The following is an 18,677-nucleotide window of genomic DNA, read 5'->3' as shown; positions in this document are numbered from 1 at the left end:
AAAATCTTTGGAATCAAATTTAAGTTTTATTTCAAAGACTTTTGAATTTCTTTTAAAATTTTTGTTCTGGAAAATCTAGAAGAAATAATATGCCTGTTAGAAATATAGCTTGGTCCAATTTGTTATATATTCTAACAAAGTGCAGATTGGATTTTAACGTATTTAAAACATGTCATCAAAATTGTAAAATTAATCTTGATCAGGAAAAATTACATACATTTTTTTAATTTTTTCAAAAAGATTCCAATTAGTTTTTCTCTTCTTTTTTTCGGTTGAATTTTGAATTTTAAAGAGTCAAAATTGAAGATAAACTATGTTTCAAAATGTAATTTTAATTTTTTTCCTGTTTTCTCATCTTTTAAACCATTCGATTAAATGTTTTTTCATCATTTATTCTCTACAAAAAACCTTCAGTAAAAGGAAAAAAAATGTACGACGGAATGACAGACAGAAATACCCATTTATATTTATTTATTAAAGGTAAATTGAGCAAATTGGTTATTTCTGGCAATTGTTTTTAAGTGTGTATCAAACTGGTAGCCCTTCGCATTAATCCGTACCCAAGAAGTAGCTCTTGGTTTCAAAAAGGTTGGTGACCCCTGATATACAGGATCATTGTGAAAGGAGCAATCCAGTGTATGTGGCCCATAGAACAATGTTGTTGAATAAGTCTTAAATTAGACCCCCCCCCTATTGACTGTGCACTGTCACAATACTTCTGTCTAAAAAGTTCGTTTTAGCTTTTGCTCTTCCTTGCCTAGCAATTTAAAATTGGAATTATTCATATTTTACCTTCTAATATTTTACTAGATGAGTTCAAGAATCACATCGTTTGTAATTAAGTGCATGTAGCTCCTAATGCAGCCACAAGAGGGAGCCATAGCACTGCTAATACTGACCATAACAAGACAACAGTGTCACAAACGTGCGCATTTTAAACTATCTCTTCTGTGATGATTAAAAGCCACCAAGTCAGTGAAGTTAAGAGCACGTTTAATAGATTTATATATTAACATTATCATTGGTCATCCAGTCCAACCATCTTCCTGCTTATATCCCACAGTTTTTTAGCCGCCTGTGCGTCTGTAGCTTTAGCCAGCAGCTCCTCCTCCTCGCAGTTGGCGAAGCACTTCCCCGACACCCCCTGCACCTCCGAGGAGCATGCCAGATAAAGCGGGGTCTGGGCCCCCTCCAGCGGACTCTTGAAGAAGAGCATGGACGCCAGGGAAAAGAGCGGCCCTGCCAGGAGCGGGATGTGCACGTGCCTGCCCAGCCGGGTCCTCACGATGCCGGGGGTGAGCGCGTTGACCGTCACCCCCGTGCCCTCCAGCTGCTGCGCCAGCTCCAGGGTGAATAGCAGGTTGGCCAACTTGCTCTGGCTGTAGCAGAAGGCCTTGTCGTAATCACGCTCGCTGTTCAGGTCCTCGAAGTTGATGCGGCCGTGCTTGTACAGTTTGGATGAGACCACGACGATGCGGCTGGGGGCCGACCTCTTCAGGAGGTCCAGCAGCAGGTGAGTGAGCAGGAAGTGGCCCAGGTGGTTGACACCCAGCTGCATCTCGAAGCCCTCCTCGGTCTTGGCATAGGGACACTGGTAGATGCCCGCGTTGTTGACCAGGACGTCGACAGTTGCTTCTTCCTGGCAGGTCGAAGAAAAATGTTTTAAAACAGTGTCCAAACTTTTTTCCATTATTTAAAGATTAAAGCATTTTGATATTTAACATTATCAAAACCAACACACTTTGTTGTTGTTGTTTTAACCCTTAAAGCACCTCTCAAGTTTGGTTCCGGGGGGGGCCGAAAGACCTTCAGTCATATATAGCAGTGGTTCTAAACCTTTTTTCAGTGATGTATTCCTATGAACATTTTTTTAATTCAAGTACCCCCTAATCAGAGCAAAACATTTTTGGTTGAAAAAAAGAGATAAAGAAAAAAATACAGCACTATGTCATCAGTTTCTGAGGTAAAATATTGCTCATTTGTGGTGGTCTTTCTTGAACTATTTGGACAAAAATGATATAAAAATAACTAAAAACTTGTTGAAAAATAAACAAGTGATTCAATTATAAATATACATTTCTACACATACAAGTAATCATCAACTTAAAGTGCCCTCTTTGGGGATTGTAATAGAGATCCATCTGGATTCATGAACTAAATTCTAAACATTTCTTCACAAAAAATAAATCTTTAACATCGATATTTATGGAACATGTCCACAAAAATTCTAGCTTACATTCAAACTTACATTCATATTTTGTTGAAGTATTATTCAATAAATATATTTGTAACAGATTTTTGAATTGTTGCTATTTTTAGAATATATATTTTTTTAAATCTCACGTACCCCTTGGCATACTTTCAAGTACCCCAAGGGGTACGCGTACCACTGATATATAGGGATGATGTTCGAAATCGGTTCTACCGGTTGTTCGATAAAAAAAGAACCAATTCCATGGACTCAAAACCCTTTTTGAGAACCATTTCCCCTTATTGAGGCCACTATAGCATGGGTGTCAAACTCTGGCCCGCGGGCCAAATTCATTTGGCCCTTGAGGCAATATCAAATTAACATTAGAGCTGGCCCGCCGGTACTATAAAGGCACTGCCTTTAGCGTTGTCTACAATATGTTGTCACGTCCGCTTTTACTCCATACAAACAGCGTGCCGGCCAAGTCAAATGATATATGTGACTTGTACACACAATTAAGTGAATGCCATGCATACTTGCTCAACAGCCATACAGGTCTGACTGAGGGTGGCCGTATAAACAACTTTAACACTGTTACAAATATGCGCCACACTGAACCCACACCATGCAAGAATGACTAACACATTTCAGGAGAACATCCGCACCGTAACACAACATAAACACAACAGAACAAATACCCATAACCACTTGCAGCACTGACTACCACCAAAACTCGCCCCCCACCACCAACCCCACCCATCTCATTATTATTTTATTTTAAGATTTACTAGCCTGTGGAAAAATGTAATGTTGATATTTACCTCAGAAGGCTGCAAATAGAAAAGAGGCATTACATTTTGTATTTAAATTGTATCTACTTGACCATTTATTTATTTTTTCGTTTGTTTTTTGAATGTGGATTTTGCACTATTAAATTATATAATTATTGCTTGTTCCATATTCATTGTTCAAGCAAATCAGTGTAGCAAACTGAGCAATTATTAACAATTTATTCATGCACTTTCTCTTGTTACTTCAAGGCTTGAATGTTTGATTTATTCATTATTGTTATTTTATTTTCAAATTTATTATTATCCTGTGGACAAAGTTTATTTTGATATTTACCTCAGAAGGCTGCAAATAGAAAAGAGGGACTCGATTTTTATTTAAATTTTGATATGCCATAGATATTTTTTAATTATTATTATTATTATTATTTGAAACTCGATTTTGCATGTCACTATAAAGTTATATAAGCCTTGCTTGTTCAATATTCAATGCAAAATTTGTTTGGGTCCCTATTAAAATGTTAATTTGTTCAACCCTTGGCCCGCGGCTGTGTTCAGTTTAAAATTTTGGCCCACTCTGTATTTGACTTTGACACCCCTGCACTATAGTAAAGAAAAAGAGTTGGTTCTAAATTCGAATCCCTGGGAACGAATGAATCCCTTCCCACATACAGGAAATGCCCTGTGGGACCTGCAATGTTATCCCCATTTGATTGTAGACTCTTACTGACACCTTGTGGCAATATGAAAATACTACGTGTCATTTGTTTGGGCAATTCCGGGTTGAGACAATTAAGAAGTAGGCAAGTTGTGTTAGCTCTTACAAGCCTTGGAAAAGATAAGTCTGTAAGTAAACTGTTTAACTTGTTTATGTAACTCAATATTAAGGTGGAAAGTGGTTAAGTTTGTAATAAGATGTTTATTGAAAAAAGATTTTTGTGCAATTTTCAATGGATGTTTTGAGGACTTAAAGGCCTACTGAAATTAGATTTTCTTATTCAAACGGGGATAGCAGGTCCATTCTATGTGTCATACTTGATCATTTCGCGATATTGCCATATTTTTGCTGAAAGGATTTAGTAGAGAACATCCACAATAAAGTTCGCAACTTTTGGTGGTTAATAGAAAATCCCTGCCTTTACCGGAAGTATGTGCGTGTGACGTCACGAGTTGCAGGGCTCCACACATATTCAAATTGTTTATAATGGGAGCCACCAGCAGTAAGAGCAATTCGGACCGCGAAAGCGACAATTTCCCCACTAATTTGAGCGGGGATGAAAGATTGGTGAATTAGGATATTGATAGTGAAGGACTAGAAGAAAAAAAAGCGACAGCTCCGGGCGGCGGCAGTGTGAGCGTTTCAGGTGTAATTAGATACATTTACTAGGATAATTCTGGATGATCCCTTATCTGCTTATTGTTTCAATAGTGTTTTAGTGAGATTTTAAAGATCGTAAAGACATACTTCGAGGTTGGATGGTTGCGGTGAACACGCAGTGTCTCAGAGAGAAGCCGAGGAGCCAAGCTCACAGCTGCCTTTTTTGACAGCTGCTGCAGGACGACGAATAATCCACCGATGTCTCCGGTAAGATATATATCACAATTTCCCCATCCAAAAACATGCTGGTTGATGTAGAGAAAACATGTTCGCTTGACCGCTCTGCTTCGCAACAAACAAAGAAACACCGGCTGTGTCTCGGTGCTAAAGACAGCTGCAATCCACCGCTTTCCACCAACAGCATTTTTCTTTAGCTCCATCATTAAATGAACAAATTGCAAAAGATTCAGCAACACAGATGTCCAAAATACTGTGTAAGTATCTGATTAAAGCAGACGACTTTTAGCCGCTAGTGGTGCAGCGCGAATATTTCCTGACAGTCGGTGACGTAACGCATACGCGTCATCATTCCGCGACGTTTTCAACAAGAAACTCGAGGGAAATTTAAAATTGCAATTTAGTAAACTAAAAAGGCCGAATTGGCATGTGTTGCAATGTTAATATTTCATCATTGATATATAAACTATCAGACTGCGTGGTCGGTAGTAGAGGGTTTCAGTAGGCCTTTGAAATGGCTGCCAGTCGTATATTTTCACCATCGAAATAGTTTCAACACTCAGAATTATTTGTTTAATGATAGTACTGTATATTTGTGTGAAGCTAATATTTACATATTGTGTATTACATTTCAGTATGTTAATTGAATCACACAGCTTATACATTTGTCAATGTGTGTATTTAAGTTTAAAAAAAAAATAACAGTCCAGTGCAAGACAAAAGTAAAGATAGGAAAAGACAAAGCAAGATCCACAACAATAAAGAGCCTAATTGGATTAATTTGCTTTGGATTGTTTGTTAGTTGTCTGCCAAGCTGTATAACCTCAACACGTACAGTAAGGGCAGAACAGGCAATTATTGCCGGGCTTCGCTCTCATGTAAGGGGGGAATAATTGTTGATTGATGACTGTGGTGTTCTTAGTGTCATAGTGTGTGTAGTTAGTATGTTCCAATAGCAGCAGAAGTGCACTTCTTTGAGAGCTGTCTTATTTTCAGTGTTGTGTCAAATGGACTGATTTTATTTAACACCATATTATTATTTATACACCTATGGTGATCACAGAGAGGTTGTTTTTGTGTTACTATAGATTTGTTGTTCTGAAAAATCCCACTTAATATACTTTGGGTAACAACAGTCATATTTTTTAGGGGGGTAACAGTCAATATTTATTTTATTTTTATTTTTTTCTTATAAAATTAAAGTGAGCTTGTGTTAAAGCAAATATAGTGGGGGTTTTTCATATACAACAACCTATCTGGATTCGATAAGAGAATCGATAAGGAATCAGTTCGATAATAGGATTCGATAATGGGCTCAAACTCGATAATTTCTTATCAAACATCATCCCTAGTCATATATATACATTTTATTACATTTAACGCTTGAAGTTAATCTCTCATGAAGAAAAATCTGGTAAAATCAGGGCACAATAATTTAAAAATAAAGAAATGTTTTTAATTTCCCCTTGGGGATTAATAAAGTATTTCTGATTCTGATGTTCAGTTTGTTTTCATTGTTTAAAATAGAACAGGCACATTCTGAAATGTACACATATTTTTACACTTACAAGTTGCGGTTGATTGTATTCTATCTTTATTTGTCGTTATTTATACTTTCTAAATAAATTATGAGATAATGTTCTTCAATCTAATCACTGGTGTTACTTTTCAATCTATCAAGATAAAAAAAATCATATCAAAGTCAAATTACAGGATGTTATTTATGCAATATGCTCATTTTCCTCGATTGGTGCACTAACGTGGTTTATTTTATTTTATTTTTACATACCCGTATGTCGCATAATCTACAATTGCTATTGCGACATCTAGTGGACACATTTAGAACAGCAGTTTTTCATTTAAAAAAATCCTTGTTCATTTTTATACTTCGCAAACTCATCCCGCGGGCCCGATGAAACCTGTTAGTACGTTTAACACGCATGTCTTCGATCAACTTGAGGTTTATCTGTTGATATAAAGTAATACCTTTTTATTGTTTTATGCCCTTTCAAAATGTGAATTCAAGGACCTGCCAATGTGCTTACAGGGGTCCAACAGGAGCACTCTAGGGTTTTTTAGAATTTTGCTGCAAAAATGTTTGTCTCCCAAGTTTTCAAGTGAACCTGGGGTCCTGTGTGGTGTCATTTCGGGGCCCCCCGTTGAATAGTGTTATTCTAGCTCGAGAGAGGATAATAGAAGAACGTTGTTGATGCGTCAGCAATGTCACAGTCAGGACAAAGCATGTAGGAGGTCAAGTCGATCCATAAATTGGTGGCGTCGATACCATAGTATCAACATATGATCAATACTAGTGTGATAAGGTCAATGTCTTTTTTAATATCTTTTTTTGGTTTTTGTTCATGTTTACTTGCTCAGAGAACAATTACCTGGACAGGAAGAGTAAATTGTAGTTTTTGCTTTTCTTGAGCTATTATTGTGTACTATTGACTTTGCTTTACTTTAACAATTGTATGTAATAAAACATAATATTATATATTATATCCAAATATAATGATATGCCAGTTTATAATATACAGTGCATACTGTATATAATATGTAAATATTACCTATACGTTATATTTTATATTGTTACTATGGTAGTTTTTTAGTCTACTTTATACCTGCATTATCCTTTCCATCCTTTTATTTTTATTATTAGCTCCGAGAACAATTCCCTGGTCAGGAAGACTTAATAGTAGTTCTTGCTTTTGTTGAGCTATTATTGTGTACTATTGACTATTTTTCGCAAAAAAAAAAAAAAAATGTATGTAAAAAAACATAATATTACATATTATATAAAAATATAATAATATATCAGTATATATTACATACTGCATATATAATGTGTAAATATTACCCATGTGTTATATTTTATATTGCTACTATGGTACCCTTTTAGTCTACTTTATACATGCATTATTATTTCCATCCTTAGTAACTCGCTCAAAGAATAATTCCCTGGATAGGAAGACTAAATAGCAGTTTTTGCTTTTGTTGAGCTATTTTTGTGTACTATTGACTTTGCTTTGCTTTAACAATTGTATTTCATAAAACGTTATACAAAACTACAATAATATATCATATACTGCATATAAAACATACAAATATTACCTATATGTTGTATTTTTTATTGCTACTATGGTGCATTTTTAGTGTACTTTGTTCCTGCATTATCCTTTCCATCTTTACCCTTTCCATCCTTTGTAACTTTTTGGGGTTTTGTTAATGTGTACTAGCTCAGAGAACAATTCCCTGGACAGGAAGACAAAATGGTAGTTATTGCTTTTGTTGCGCTATTATTGTGTACTATTGACTTTCCTTCGCTTAAAGGCCTACTGAAATGAGATTTTTTTATTCAAACGGGGATAGGAGGTCCATTCTATGTGTCATACTTGATCATTTCGCGATATTGCAATATTTTTGCTGAAAGGATTTAGTAGAGAACATCTACGATAAAGTTCGCAAGTGGAGAAAAGCCCTGCCTCTACCGGAAGTTGCAGACGATGATGTCACATGTTGATGGCTCCTCACATATTCACATTGATTATAATGGGAGCCTCCAACAAAAACAGCTATTCAGACCGAGAAAACGACAATTTCCCCATTAATTTGAGCGAGGATGAAAGATTCGTGTTTCAGGATATTGATAGCGACGGACTAGAAAACATTTTTTTTTTTACGTGATTGCAATCTCATTGCATTGAGACGGATTAATATGTTTTTAGAGATATTTACTAGGATAATTTTGGGGAAATCCCTTATCTTTCTATTGTTTTGCTATTGTTTTAGTGAGTTTAACAGTACCTTATAGTCGGAAGTGTACGTCCACGGCCGGGTATTGACGCGCAGTGTCTCAGGGAAGTCGACGGCAGCTGTACGGGAGGCACACGCTCAGCTGATATCCGGTAAGGGGCGACTTTTTAACCACAATTTTCTCACCGAAACCTACTGGTTGACATTTGGTCGGGATCCATGTCCACTGTGGTCCATAGTAAAGTTTCATCTTCGGGAATTTTAAACAAGGAATCACCGTGTGTTTTTGTGGCTAAAGGCAAAAGCTTCCCAACTCAGTCTTTCTACTTTGACTTCTCCAATATTAATTGAACAAATTGCAAAAGATTCAGCAACACAGATGTCCAAAATACGGTGTAAGTATGCCGTTAAAGCAGACGACTTTTAGATGTGTGTGTGCGCAGCGCTCATATTCATAACAGTCCGTGACGACACGCGTACGCGTCATCATTACGCAACGTTTTCAAGAAAAAAGTTCCGGGAAATTTAAAATTGCAATTTAGTAAACTAAAAAGGCCGTATTGGCATGTGTTGCAATGTTAATATTTCATCATTGATATATAAACTATCAGACTGCGTGGTGGGTAGTAGTGGGTTTCAGTAGGCCTTTATACAATTGTATGAAAAAATATATATATATTATATATTAAATAAAAATAACAATATATCAGTATGTATTATATACTGCATATATAATATGTAAATATTACTTATATGTTATATTTTATATTGCTAACATGGTACATTTTTAGGTTACTTCATACCTGCATTATCATTTCCATCCTTAGTAACTTTTTTTAAATGTTTACTAGCTCAGAGAATAATTCCCTGGACACGAAGAATTAATAGTAGTTTTTGCTTTTGTTGAGCTATTATTGTGTACTATTGACTTTGGTTTGCTTTAACAATTGTATGTAATAAAACATAATATATTATATACAAATATAATAATACCAGTATATAGTTTATACTGCATATATTACCTATATGTTGTATTTTATACTGTTGCTATGGTACATTGTTAGTCTACATTATACCTGCATAATCCTTTCCATCCTTAGTAGAAAAAAAATGGTTTTTTTTCCATATTTACGAGCACAGAAAGTAATTACCTGGACAGGAAGAAAAAAGTGTAGTTTTTGTTTTTGTTGAGCTATTATGGTGTGCTATTGACTTTGCTTCGCTTTATCAATTGTATGTACAAACCCCGTTTCCATATTAGTTGGGAAATTGTGTTGGATGTAAATATAAACTGAATACTATGATTTGCAAATCATTTTCAACCCATATTCAATTGAATGCACTACAAAGACAACATATTTGATGATAAAACTGATAAACATTTTTTTTTTTTTGCAAATGATTAATAACTTTACAATTTGATGCCAGCAACACATGAAAAATAATTGGGGAAAGGTGGCAATAAATACTGATAAAGTTGAGGAATGTTTATCAAACACTTCTTTGGAACATCCCACAGGTGTGCAGGCTAATTGGGAACAGTTGGGTGCCATGATTGGGTATAAAAGCAGCTTCCATGAAATGCTAAGTAATTCACAAACAAGGATGGGACGAGGGTAACCAATTTGTAAGCAAATTGTCGAACAGTTTTAGGACAACATTTCTCAACGAGCTATTGCAAGCAATTTAGGGATTTTACCATCTACGGTCGGTAAAATAATCTAAAGGTTCAGAGAATCTGGAGAAATAACTGCATGTAAGTGATGATATTACGGACCTTTGATCACTCAGGCGGTACCTTATCAAAAACCGACATCACTGTGTAAAGGATATCACTACATGGGCTCAGGAACACTTCATAAAACTACTGTCAGTAACTACAGATGGTTGCTACATCTTTAAGTGCTAGTTGAGACTCTGCTATGCAAAGCAAAACCCATTTATTAACAACACCCAGGAACGCCGCTGGCTTCGCTGGGCTCGAGCTCATCTAAGATGGACTGATGAGAAGTGGAAAAGTGTTCTGTGGTCTGACGAGACCGCATTTTAAATTATTTTTGGAAACTGTGGACGTGGTATCCTTTGGAACAAGGACGAAAATAACCATTCGGATTGTTATAGGCGCAAAGTTCAAAAGCCAGCATCTGTGATGGTAGGGGGGTGTATTAGTGCCCAAGGCATGGGTAACTTACACATGCGTGAAGGCACCATTAATGCTGAATGGTCCATACAGGTTTTGGAGCAACATATGTTGTCATCCAAGCAACGTTTTAATGGACGCCCCGGCTTATTTCAGCAAAAAAATGCCAAGCCATGTGTTACAACAGTGTGGCTTCGTAGTAAAAGAGTGCAGGTACTTTCCTGGCCCGCCTGCAGTTCAGACATGTCTCCCATCGAAAATGCGTGGCGTATTATGAAGCGTAAAATACGACAGCGGAGACCCCGGACTCTTGAACGACTAAATCTCAACATAAAACAAGAATGGGAAAGAATTCCACTTTCAAAGCTTCAACAATTAATTAACTCAGTTCCCAAAAGTTTATTGAGTGTTGTTAAAAGAAAATGTGATGTAACACAGTGGTGAACATGCCCTTTCTCAACTACTTTGGCACGTGTTGCAGCCATGAAATTGTAAGTTATAAAATAAATGATAAATGGGTTGTACTTGTATAGCGCTTTTCTACCTTCAAGGTACTCAAAGCGCTTTGACACTACTTCCACATTTACCCATTCACACACACATTCGTACACTGATGGAGGGAGCTGCCATGCAAGGCGCTAACCAGCACCCATCAGGAGCAAGGGTGAAGTGTCTTGCTCAGGACACAACGGACGTGACGAGGTTGGTACTAGGTGGGATTTGAACCAGGGACCCTCGGGTTCCACACGGCCACTCTCCCATTAATTATTAATTAGTTAAAATAATAATTAACAAGTTAATTATTATTTGCAAAGAAAATTAAAGTTTATGAGTTTGAACTTCAAATATGTTGTCTTTGTCGTGCATTCAATTGCATGTGGGTTGAAAAGGATTTGCAAATCACTGTATTCCATTTATATTTACATCTAACACAATTTCCCAACTCATATGGAAATGGGGTTTATAATACAACACTATATATTTTACTAAACTAATAATATATCATTATATAATATATAATGCACATATAATATGTAATTATTACCTATATGTTGTGTTTGTATTGCTACTATGGAACATTTTTAGTCTACTTTATTCCTGTATTATCCTTTCCATCCTTACCCTTTCCATCCTTTGTAACTGAGCTACTGTGTGGAACAATTTCCTTTACGGATCCATAAATTTTGTCTAAGTCTAATAATGTCTGCCTCACAATACGAAAGTCCTGCAGTCCTGGATTCAATTCCAGGCTCGGGATCTTTCTGTGTGGAGTTTGCATGTTCTCCCCGTGAATGCGTGGGTTTTCTCCGGGTACTCCAGCTTTCTCTCACCTCCAAAGACATGCAGCTGGGGATAGGTTGATTGGCAACACTAAATGGTCCCTAGTGTGTGAATGTGAATGTTGTCTGTCTATCTGTGTTGGCCCTGTGATTAGGTGGCAACTTGTCCAGGGTGTACCCCGCCTTCCGCCCGATTGTAGCTGAGATAGGCGCCAGCGCCCCCAAAAGGGAATAAGCGGTAGTAAATGGATGGATATCCTTTCCATCCTTACCCTTTCCATCCTTTGTAACTGAGCTACTGTGTGGAACAAATTCCCTTATGGATCAATAAAGTTTGTCAAAGTCTAATTATATGGAACTGCTTTAAATATTGTGTTGATATGGTTGAAATTGTCAACACTCGTAATAATCATTGAAAAATGAACATCCATCCATTTTCTACCGCGTATTCCCTTTTGGGGTCGCTGGCGCCTATCTCAGCTACAGTCGGGCGGAAGGCAGGGTACACCCTGGACAAGTCGCCCCCTCATCGCAGGGCCAACACAGATAGACAGACAACATTCACACTCACATTCACACACTAGGGCCAATTTAGTGTTGCCAAAATGAACAGTTCATACATATGTATTCATTAACTTTGGGAAAATGTTCTTTGTTATTCTCAAGCTGCTGCTAAAAACTCACTTCTTGGATTTCCTGGCAAAACTTCCGGACTGATTTGAGCGATGCGAGGTCCAGCTCTTTGACGACCACCTCCCCGCATATCGACCCGGACTGCTCCTGGATGTCCCGGGCTGCCTCCGCCGCCCTCTCCCGATCCCGACAGGCCATGATGACCCGAGCCTGGAGCTTCAGTAGCTCCCCGGCGAGGGCCTTCCCGATGCCGCTGTTAGCTCCGGTCACGATGACCGTTTTCCCGCGCATCGTGTCCGCCGGGTACTGGAGCAGCTTCATGGCGTGCTGACGGGGGAACAGGCGGCGCATGAGAAGAAGGACGCCACCACCGACCACAGCAGCGACGAGTACGGCGGTGGCCATGGCAGTGTTACCTGGAAGTGTTACATGGACGTCTTATGGCCTATGGAGGTATGTGTGCGATGACGTCATCTGTTGTTGTACAATTAACCCGGACGTACACCGTTAAACCAAAAAAAAAAAAAAGACTCGCCCGCGTGTTTTAACACACAGTCAAGGTACTTTTGTATTCTTAACACAAAAATAGGCTAAAAAACATCTAAATAAAACATTGACTTCTGAATTATAATGATATTAGCTCCCGCGATAGCAACAAGCTAACTGGCTACTTCCTCTTCACAGCAGAGCGGGAGGGCGCCGATAACACGATGCTGCCCCCTATTGACAGATTTAGGTACTGAACACTCACAAAGACAAAAGGTACAGGACTAAATATGTACTTAGGTAAAAGTAACAATGATTAACCCTCATGGGACAAAAGTTGACTTTTTTTGTCTTTTCAGTCAATTTTTGCTGTATTTTGGGACGTCATGTCGTACATATATATATATATATATATATATATATATATATATATATATATATATATATATATATATATATATATCCCCATCCATCCACTTACCACTGCTTATTCCCTCTGGGGGCGCTGGTGCCCATCTCAGCTACAATCGGGCGTCACCTCATCACAGAGCCAACACAGATAGACGGACAACATTCACACTCACATTCACACACTAGGGCCAATTTAGTGTTGCCAATCAACCAATATATATTTATATATATATATATATATATATATATATATATATATATATATTATATATATATATATATATATATATATATATATATATATATATAATAATATATATATATATATATATATATATATATATATATATATATATATATATATATGTATATATATACATATATATATATATATATATATATATATATATATATATATATATATATATATATATATAGTAACACTTTAGTATGGGGAGAACATATTCACCATTAACTAGTTGCTTATTAAAGTAACAAAGACTTAATTTAGAGTTTTTTGGACACTAGAGGAACACATAAGGGTTAGGATTAGGGTTAGGGTCAGGGTTACTAATAAGCAATAATTCAGAGGTTATTGAGGGAATACACACTGGTTGTGTAATAAGGCCATGCAGAATAAGGCATTAATAAATACTTAATAATGATTAATTAAGAGGCAATATATATATATATATATATATATATATATATATATATATATATGTATATATATATATATATATATATTTATATATATATATATATATATATATATATATATGTATATATATATGTATATATATATATACATATATATATATATATATATATAAATGTCGTTCAACAGTCCGGGGTCTCCGCTGTCGTATTTTACGCTTCATAATGTGCCACATATGTTTAATGGGAGACAGGTCTGGACTGCAGGCGGGCCAGGAAATTACCCGCACTCTTTTTTTTCGAAACCACGCTGTTCTAACATGTGCTGAATGTGGCTTGGCATTGTCTTGCTGAAATAAGCAGGGGCGTCCATTGAAAAGACGGCGCTTAAATGGCAACATATGTTGTTCCAAAAGATGTATGTACCTTTCAGCATTAATGGTGCCTTCACAGATGTGTAAGTTACCCATACCTTGGGCACTAATGCACCCCCATACCATCACAGTTGCTGGCTATTCAACTTTGCGTCGATAACAGTCTGGATGGTTCGCTTCCCCTTTGGTCCGGATGACACGATGTCGAATATTTCCAAAAACAATTTGAAATATGCACTCCTCAGACCACAGAACACTTTTCCATTTTGCATCAGTCCATCTTAGATGATCTCGGGCCCAGAGAAGCCGGCGGCGTTCCTGGATGTTGTTGATAAATGGCTTTCGCTTTGCATAGTGGAGCTTTAACTTGCACTTACAGATGTTGCGACCAACTGTATTTAGTGACAGTGGTTGACTGAGATAGGCGCCAGCGCCCCCCGCAATCCCAAAAGGGAATAAGCGGTAGGAAATGGATGGATGGACGGTTTTCTGAAGTGTTCCTGAACCCATGTGGTGATATCCTTTAGAGATTGATGTCGGATTTTGATACAGTGCCGTCTGAGGGATTGAAGGTCACAGTCATTCAATGTTGGTTTCCGGCCATGCCGCTTACGTGTAGTGATTTTTCCAGATTCTCTGAACCTTTTGATGATATTATGGACCGTAGATGTTGAAATCCCTAAATTTCTTGCAGTTGCACTTTGAGAAATGTTGTTCTCAAACTGTTTGACTATTTGCTCACGCAGTTGTAGACAAAGGGGTGTACCTCGCCCCATCCTTTCTTGTGAAAGACTGAGCATTTTTTGGGAAGCTGTTTTTATACCCAATCATGGCACCCACCTGTTCCCAATTAACCTGCACACCTGTGGGATGTTCCAAATAAGTGTTTGATGAGCATTCCTCAACTTTATCAGTATTTATTGCCACCTTTCCCAACTTCTTTGTCACGTGTTGCTGGCATCAAATTCTAAAGTTAATGATTTTTTGCAAAAAAAAAGTTTGTCAGTTTGAACATCAAATATGTTGTCTTTGTAGCATATTCAACTGAATATGGGTTGAAAATGATTTGCAAATCATTGTATTCCGTTTATATTTACATCTAACACGATTTCCCAACTCATATGGGAACGGGGTTTGTACATATGTATATACATGTATATACATGTATATATATATGTATATACATGCATATATATATATATATATATATATATATATATATATATATATATATATATATATATATATACATATATATACATATATATACATATATATATATATACGTATATATATATATATATATATATATATATACATATATATACATATATATATATATATATATATATATATATATATATACATATACATATACTGTATATATATATATATATATATATATATATATATATATATATATATATATATATATATATATGTATTAAAGTAACGGGGTCGCGGGGGGCGCTGGATGCTATCTCTACTACAATGGGGCGGAAGGCGGGGTACACCCCGGACAAGTCGCTACCTCATCACAGGGCCAACACAGATAGACAGACAACATTCACACTCACATTCACACACTAGGGCCAATTTTAGTGTTGCCAATCAACCTATCCCCAGGTGCATGTCTTTGGAGCCCACACTATCACGAGGAAAACATGCAAACTCCACACAGAAATATCCCGAGCCTGGGATTGAACTCAGGACTACTCAGGACCTTGGTATTGTGAGGCAGACGCACTAACCTCTCTTCCACCGTGCCGCCCAGGATAAAACTAAAACACAACAATTTGACCGATTTGAACCTCTGACATTGTCTAGTAAAAGAGGGTCAAAATAATACACATAACAGATATAACTGATATTTGGTTTAGGGCTGAAGATTATCGAGAAATTTGAGAAAATTTTTTTAATGCCCTTTAAAAAAGGGCATTACCAATCAGACCACTTAGTCTGATAGTTTATATATCAATGATGAAATATTAACATTGCAACAAACACACGCCAATACGGCCGGGTTAGTTTACTAAATTGCAATTTAAATTTCGCGCCGAAGTATCCTGCTGAAACGTTGATGCATGCGCGTGAAATTTTGTTCCAGCACCATTCCCAGCTATAAGTCGTCCGTTTTCATTGCATAATACCACAGTATTCTGGACATTTGTGTGGCTGAATCTTTTGAGATTTGTTCAATCAATAATGGAGACGTCAAAGAAGAAAGCTGTAGGTGGGAAGCGGTGTATTGCGGCCGCCTTTAGCAACACAAACACAGCCGGTCTTTCATTGTTTACATTCCCGAAAGATGACGGTGAAGCTTTACTCTGGAACAGAGCGGTCAAGCAACCACGCTTGGATTGGACCACACACACAAATTACAGTGTATTATGCAGCTATCATTTCGAAAGATCGTGTTTCGAAGAGGGTCCCTTGTGAAGGGCAGAGATGGGCATCGCCACCACCCAACGACTGGTGCTGAAGAAAGGTGCGGGGCCGACCTTCAGGTTGTACGGGTATGACCATATAATCTCACTAAAACACTACTAACACAATAAGCAGATAAGGGATTTTCCAGAATTATCCTAGCTGACATACAGCATGTGTGTATGGTATGCCAGCTGCACGGTGGCAGAGAGAAATGCACTTCAGAGGGTCATAAAAACTGCCACTCCCCTCCCTAGATGAACTGTACAGTGCCAGCTGCCTCAAAAAGGCCCAAAACATCATAAAGGACCCATCTCACCCTGGACATAAACTTTTTGAACTGATGCCCTCAGGCAGGAGATACAGGACAATAAAATGCCGGACAAACTGTTTTAAAACACTTTTTACCCGAGAGCAGTAGTATCACTGAACACAAGATAACAATAATGACTGTGCACGTGAGCTGTATGCTTGGTATTTTTATGAATTTTATGTATTTGTATCTATTTATCTATGTTTTTATGGTTTTATGTATGGTTTTGCACTGAATTAGTTTGCATACAATTTTGTTGTACAAATGCACAATGACAATAACGATATATTCTATTCTATTCTAAATTTGTCTAATAACATCTGAATCGCTCCCACTGTATAATTTTTTTTTTCTTCAAGTCCTTCACTCTCACTTTCCTCATCCACAAATCTTTCATCCTCGCTCAAATTAATGGGGAAATCGTCGCTTTCTCGGTTTGAATCGCTCTCGCTGCTGGTGGCCATGATTGTAAACAACGTGAGGAGCTCCACAACCCGTGACCTCACGCGCACATCGTATGCTACTTCCGGTACAGGCAAGGCTTTTTTTATCAGCACCAAAAGTTGCGAACTTTATCGTGGATGTTCTCTAATAAATCCTTTCAGCAAAAATATGGCAATATCGAAAAAATTATCAAGTATCACACATAGAATGGACCTGCTATCCCCGTTTGAATAAGAAAATCTCATTTCAGTAGGCCTTTAATAAAGGTACAGTAACATCAGTAAATGTAATACTGTACTTTCAACCTCAATGTAAGTAGCAGATTCCAAACATATATATATATATATATATATATATATATATATATATATATATATATATATATATATATATATATATACATATACATATATATACATATATATATATATATACATATACATATATATATACATATACATATATATATATATATATATATATATATATATATATATATATATATATATATATATATGTATTAAAGTAACGGGGTCGCGGGGGGCGCTGGATGCTATCTCTACTACAATGGGGCGGAAGGCGGGGTACACCCCGGACAAGTCGCTACCTCATCGCAGGGCCAACACAGATAGACAGACAACATTCACACTCACATTCACACACTAGGGCCAATTTTAGTGTTGCCAATCAACCTATCCCCAGGTGCATGTCTTTGGAGCCCACACTATCACGAGGAAAACATGCAAACTCCACACAGAAATATCCCGAGCCTGGGATTGAACTCACGACTACTCAGGACCTTGGTATTGTGAGGCAGACGCACTAACCTCTCTTCCACCGTGCCGCCCAGGATAAAACTAAAACACAACAATTCGACCGATTTGAACCTCTGACATTGTCTAATAAAAGAGGGTCAAAATAATACACATAACAGATATAACTGATATTTGGTTTAGGGCTGAAGATTATCGAGAAATTTGAGAATTTTTTTTTAATGCCCTTTAAAAAAGGGCATTACCAATCAGACCACTTAGTGGAATCTCTTCCACTGCCATATGATACAGTTTGTTATCAGACAATTGGGATTGAGATCAAGAGTCCACTTTGTTCCTTTCTGATGTGAAAAGTGAAGCTTCTTGACTTATTTTCCACTACGGGGAGCTGTTGCTTCTGACTCACTAATACACTGAAGGCCAGTTGCATTCTCTCATGCAGCCCTCTGCTA

The 18,677-nt window shown here is 37.2% G+C and overlaps 1 protein-coding gene across 1 annotated transcript; it reads right to left on the bottom strand.

Annotated features, from left to right (window-relative positions):
* Positions 1-976: 976 nt before the first annotated feature.
* rdh14b (retinol dehydrogenase 14b) lies at positions 977-12,826 on the bottom strand. The gene is made up of 2 exons (XM_061886879.1): positions 12,392-12,826; positions 977-1,639 (listed from the first exon to the last, which is right to left on the bottom strand). The coding sequence occupies exons 1-2, from the start codon at positions 12,743-12,745 to the stop codon at positions 1,019-1,021; spliced, it is 975 nt and encodes a 324-aa protein (XP_061742863.1). The 5' UTR covers positions 12,746-12,826; the 3' UTR covers positions 977-1,018.
* Positions 12,827-18,677: the final 5,851 nt, after the last annotated feature.

Source organism: Nerophis ophidion, linkage group LG24 (genome assembly GCF_033978795.1).
Source record: "Nerophis ophidion isolate RoL-2023_Sa linkage group LG24, RoL_Noph_v1.0, whole genome shotgun sequence".
NCBI lineage: Eukaryota > Metazoa > Chordata > Actinopteri > Syngnathiformes > Syngnathidae > Nerophis > Nerophis ophidion.
This window is presented reverse-complemented; position numbering and strand designations above follow the sequence as displayed.

Excerpts from the sequence above, each read along its gene's own strand:
- rdh14b (XM_061886879.1), bottom strand. The coding sequence starts at position 12,745 with ATGGCCACCGCCGTACTCGTCGCTGCTGTGGTCGGTGGTGGCGTCCTT. Across the intron at positions 1,640-12,391 it reads TTTGCCAGGAAATCCAAGAA|GAAGAAGCAACTGTCGACGT; the intron begins GTGAGTTTTTAG and ends TCGACCTGCCAG.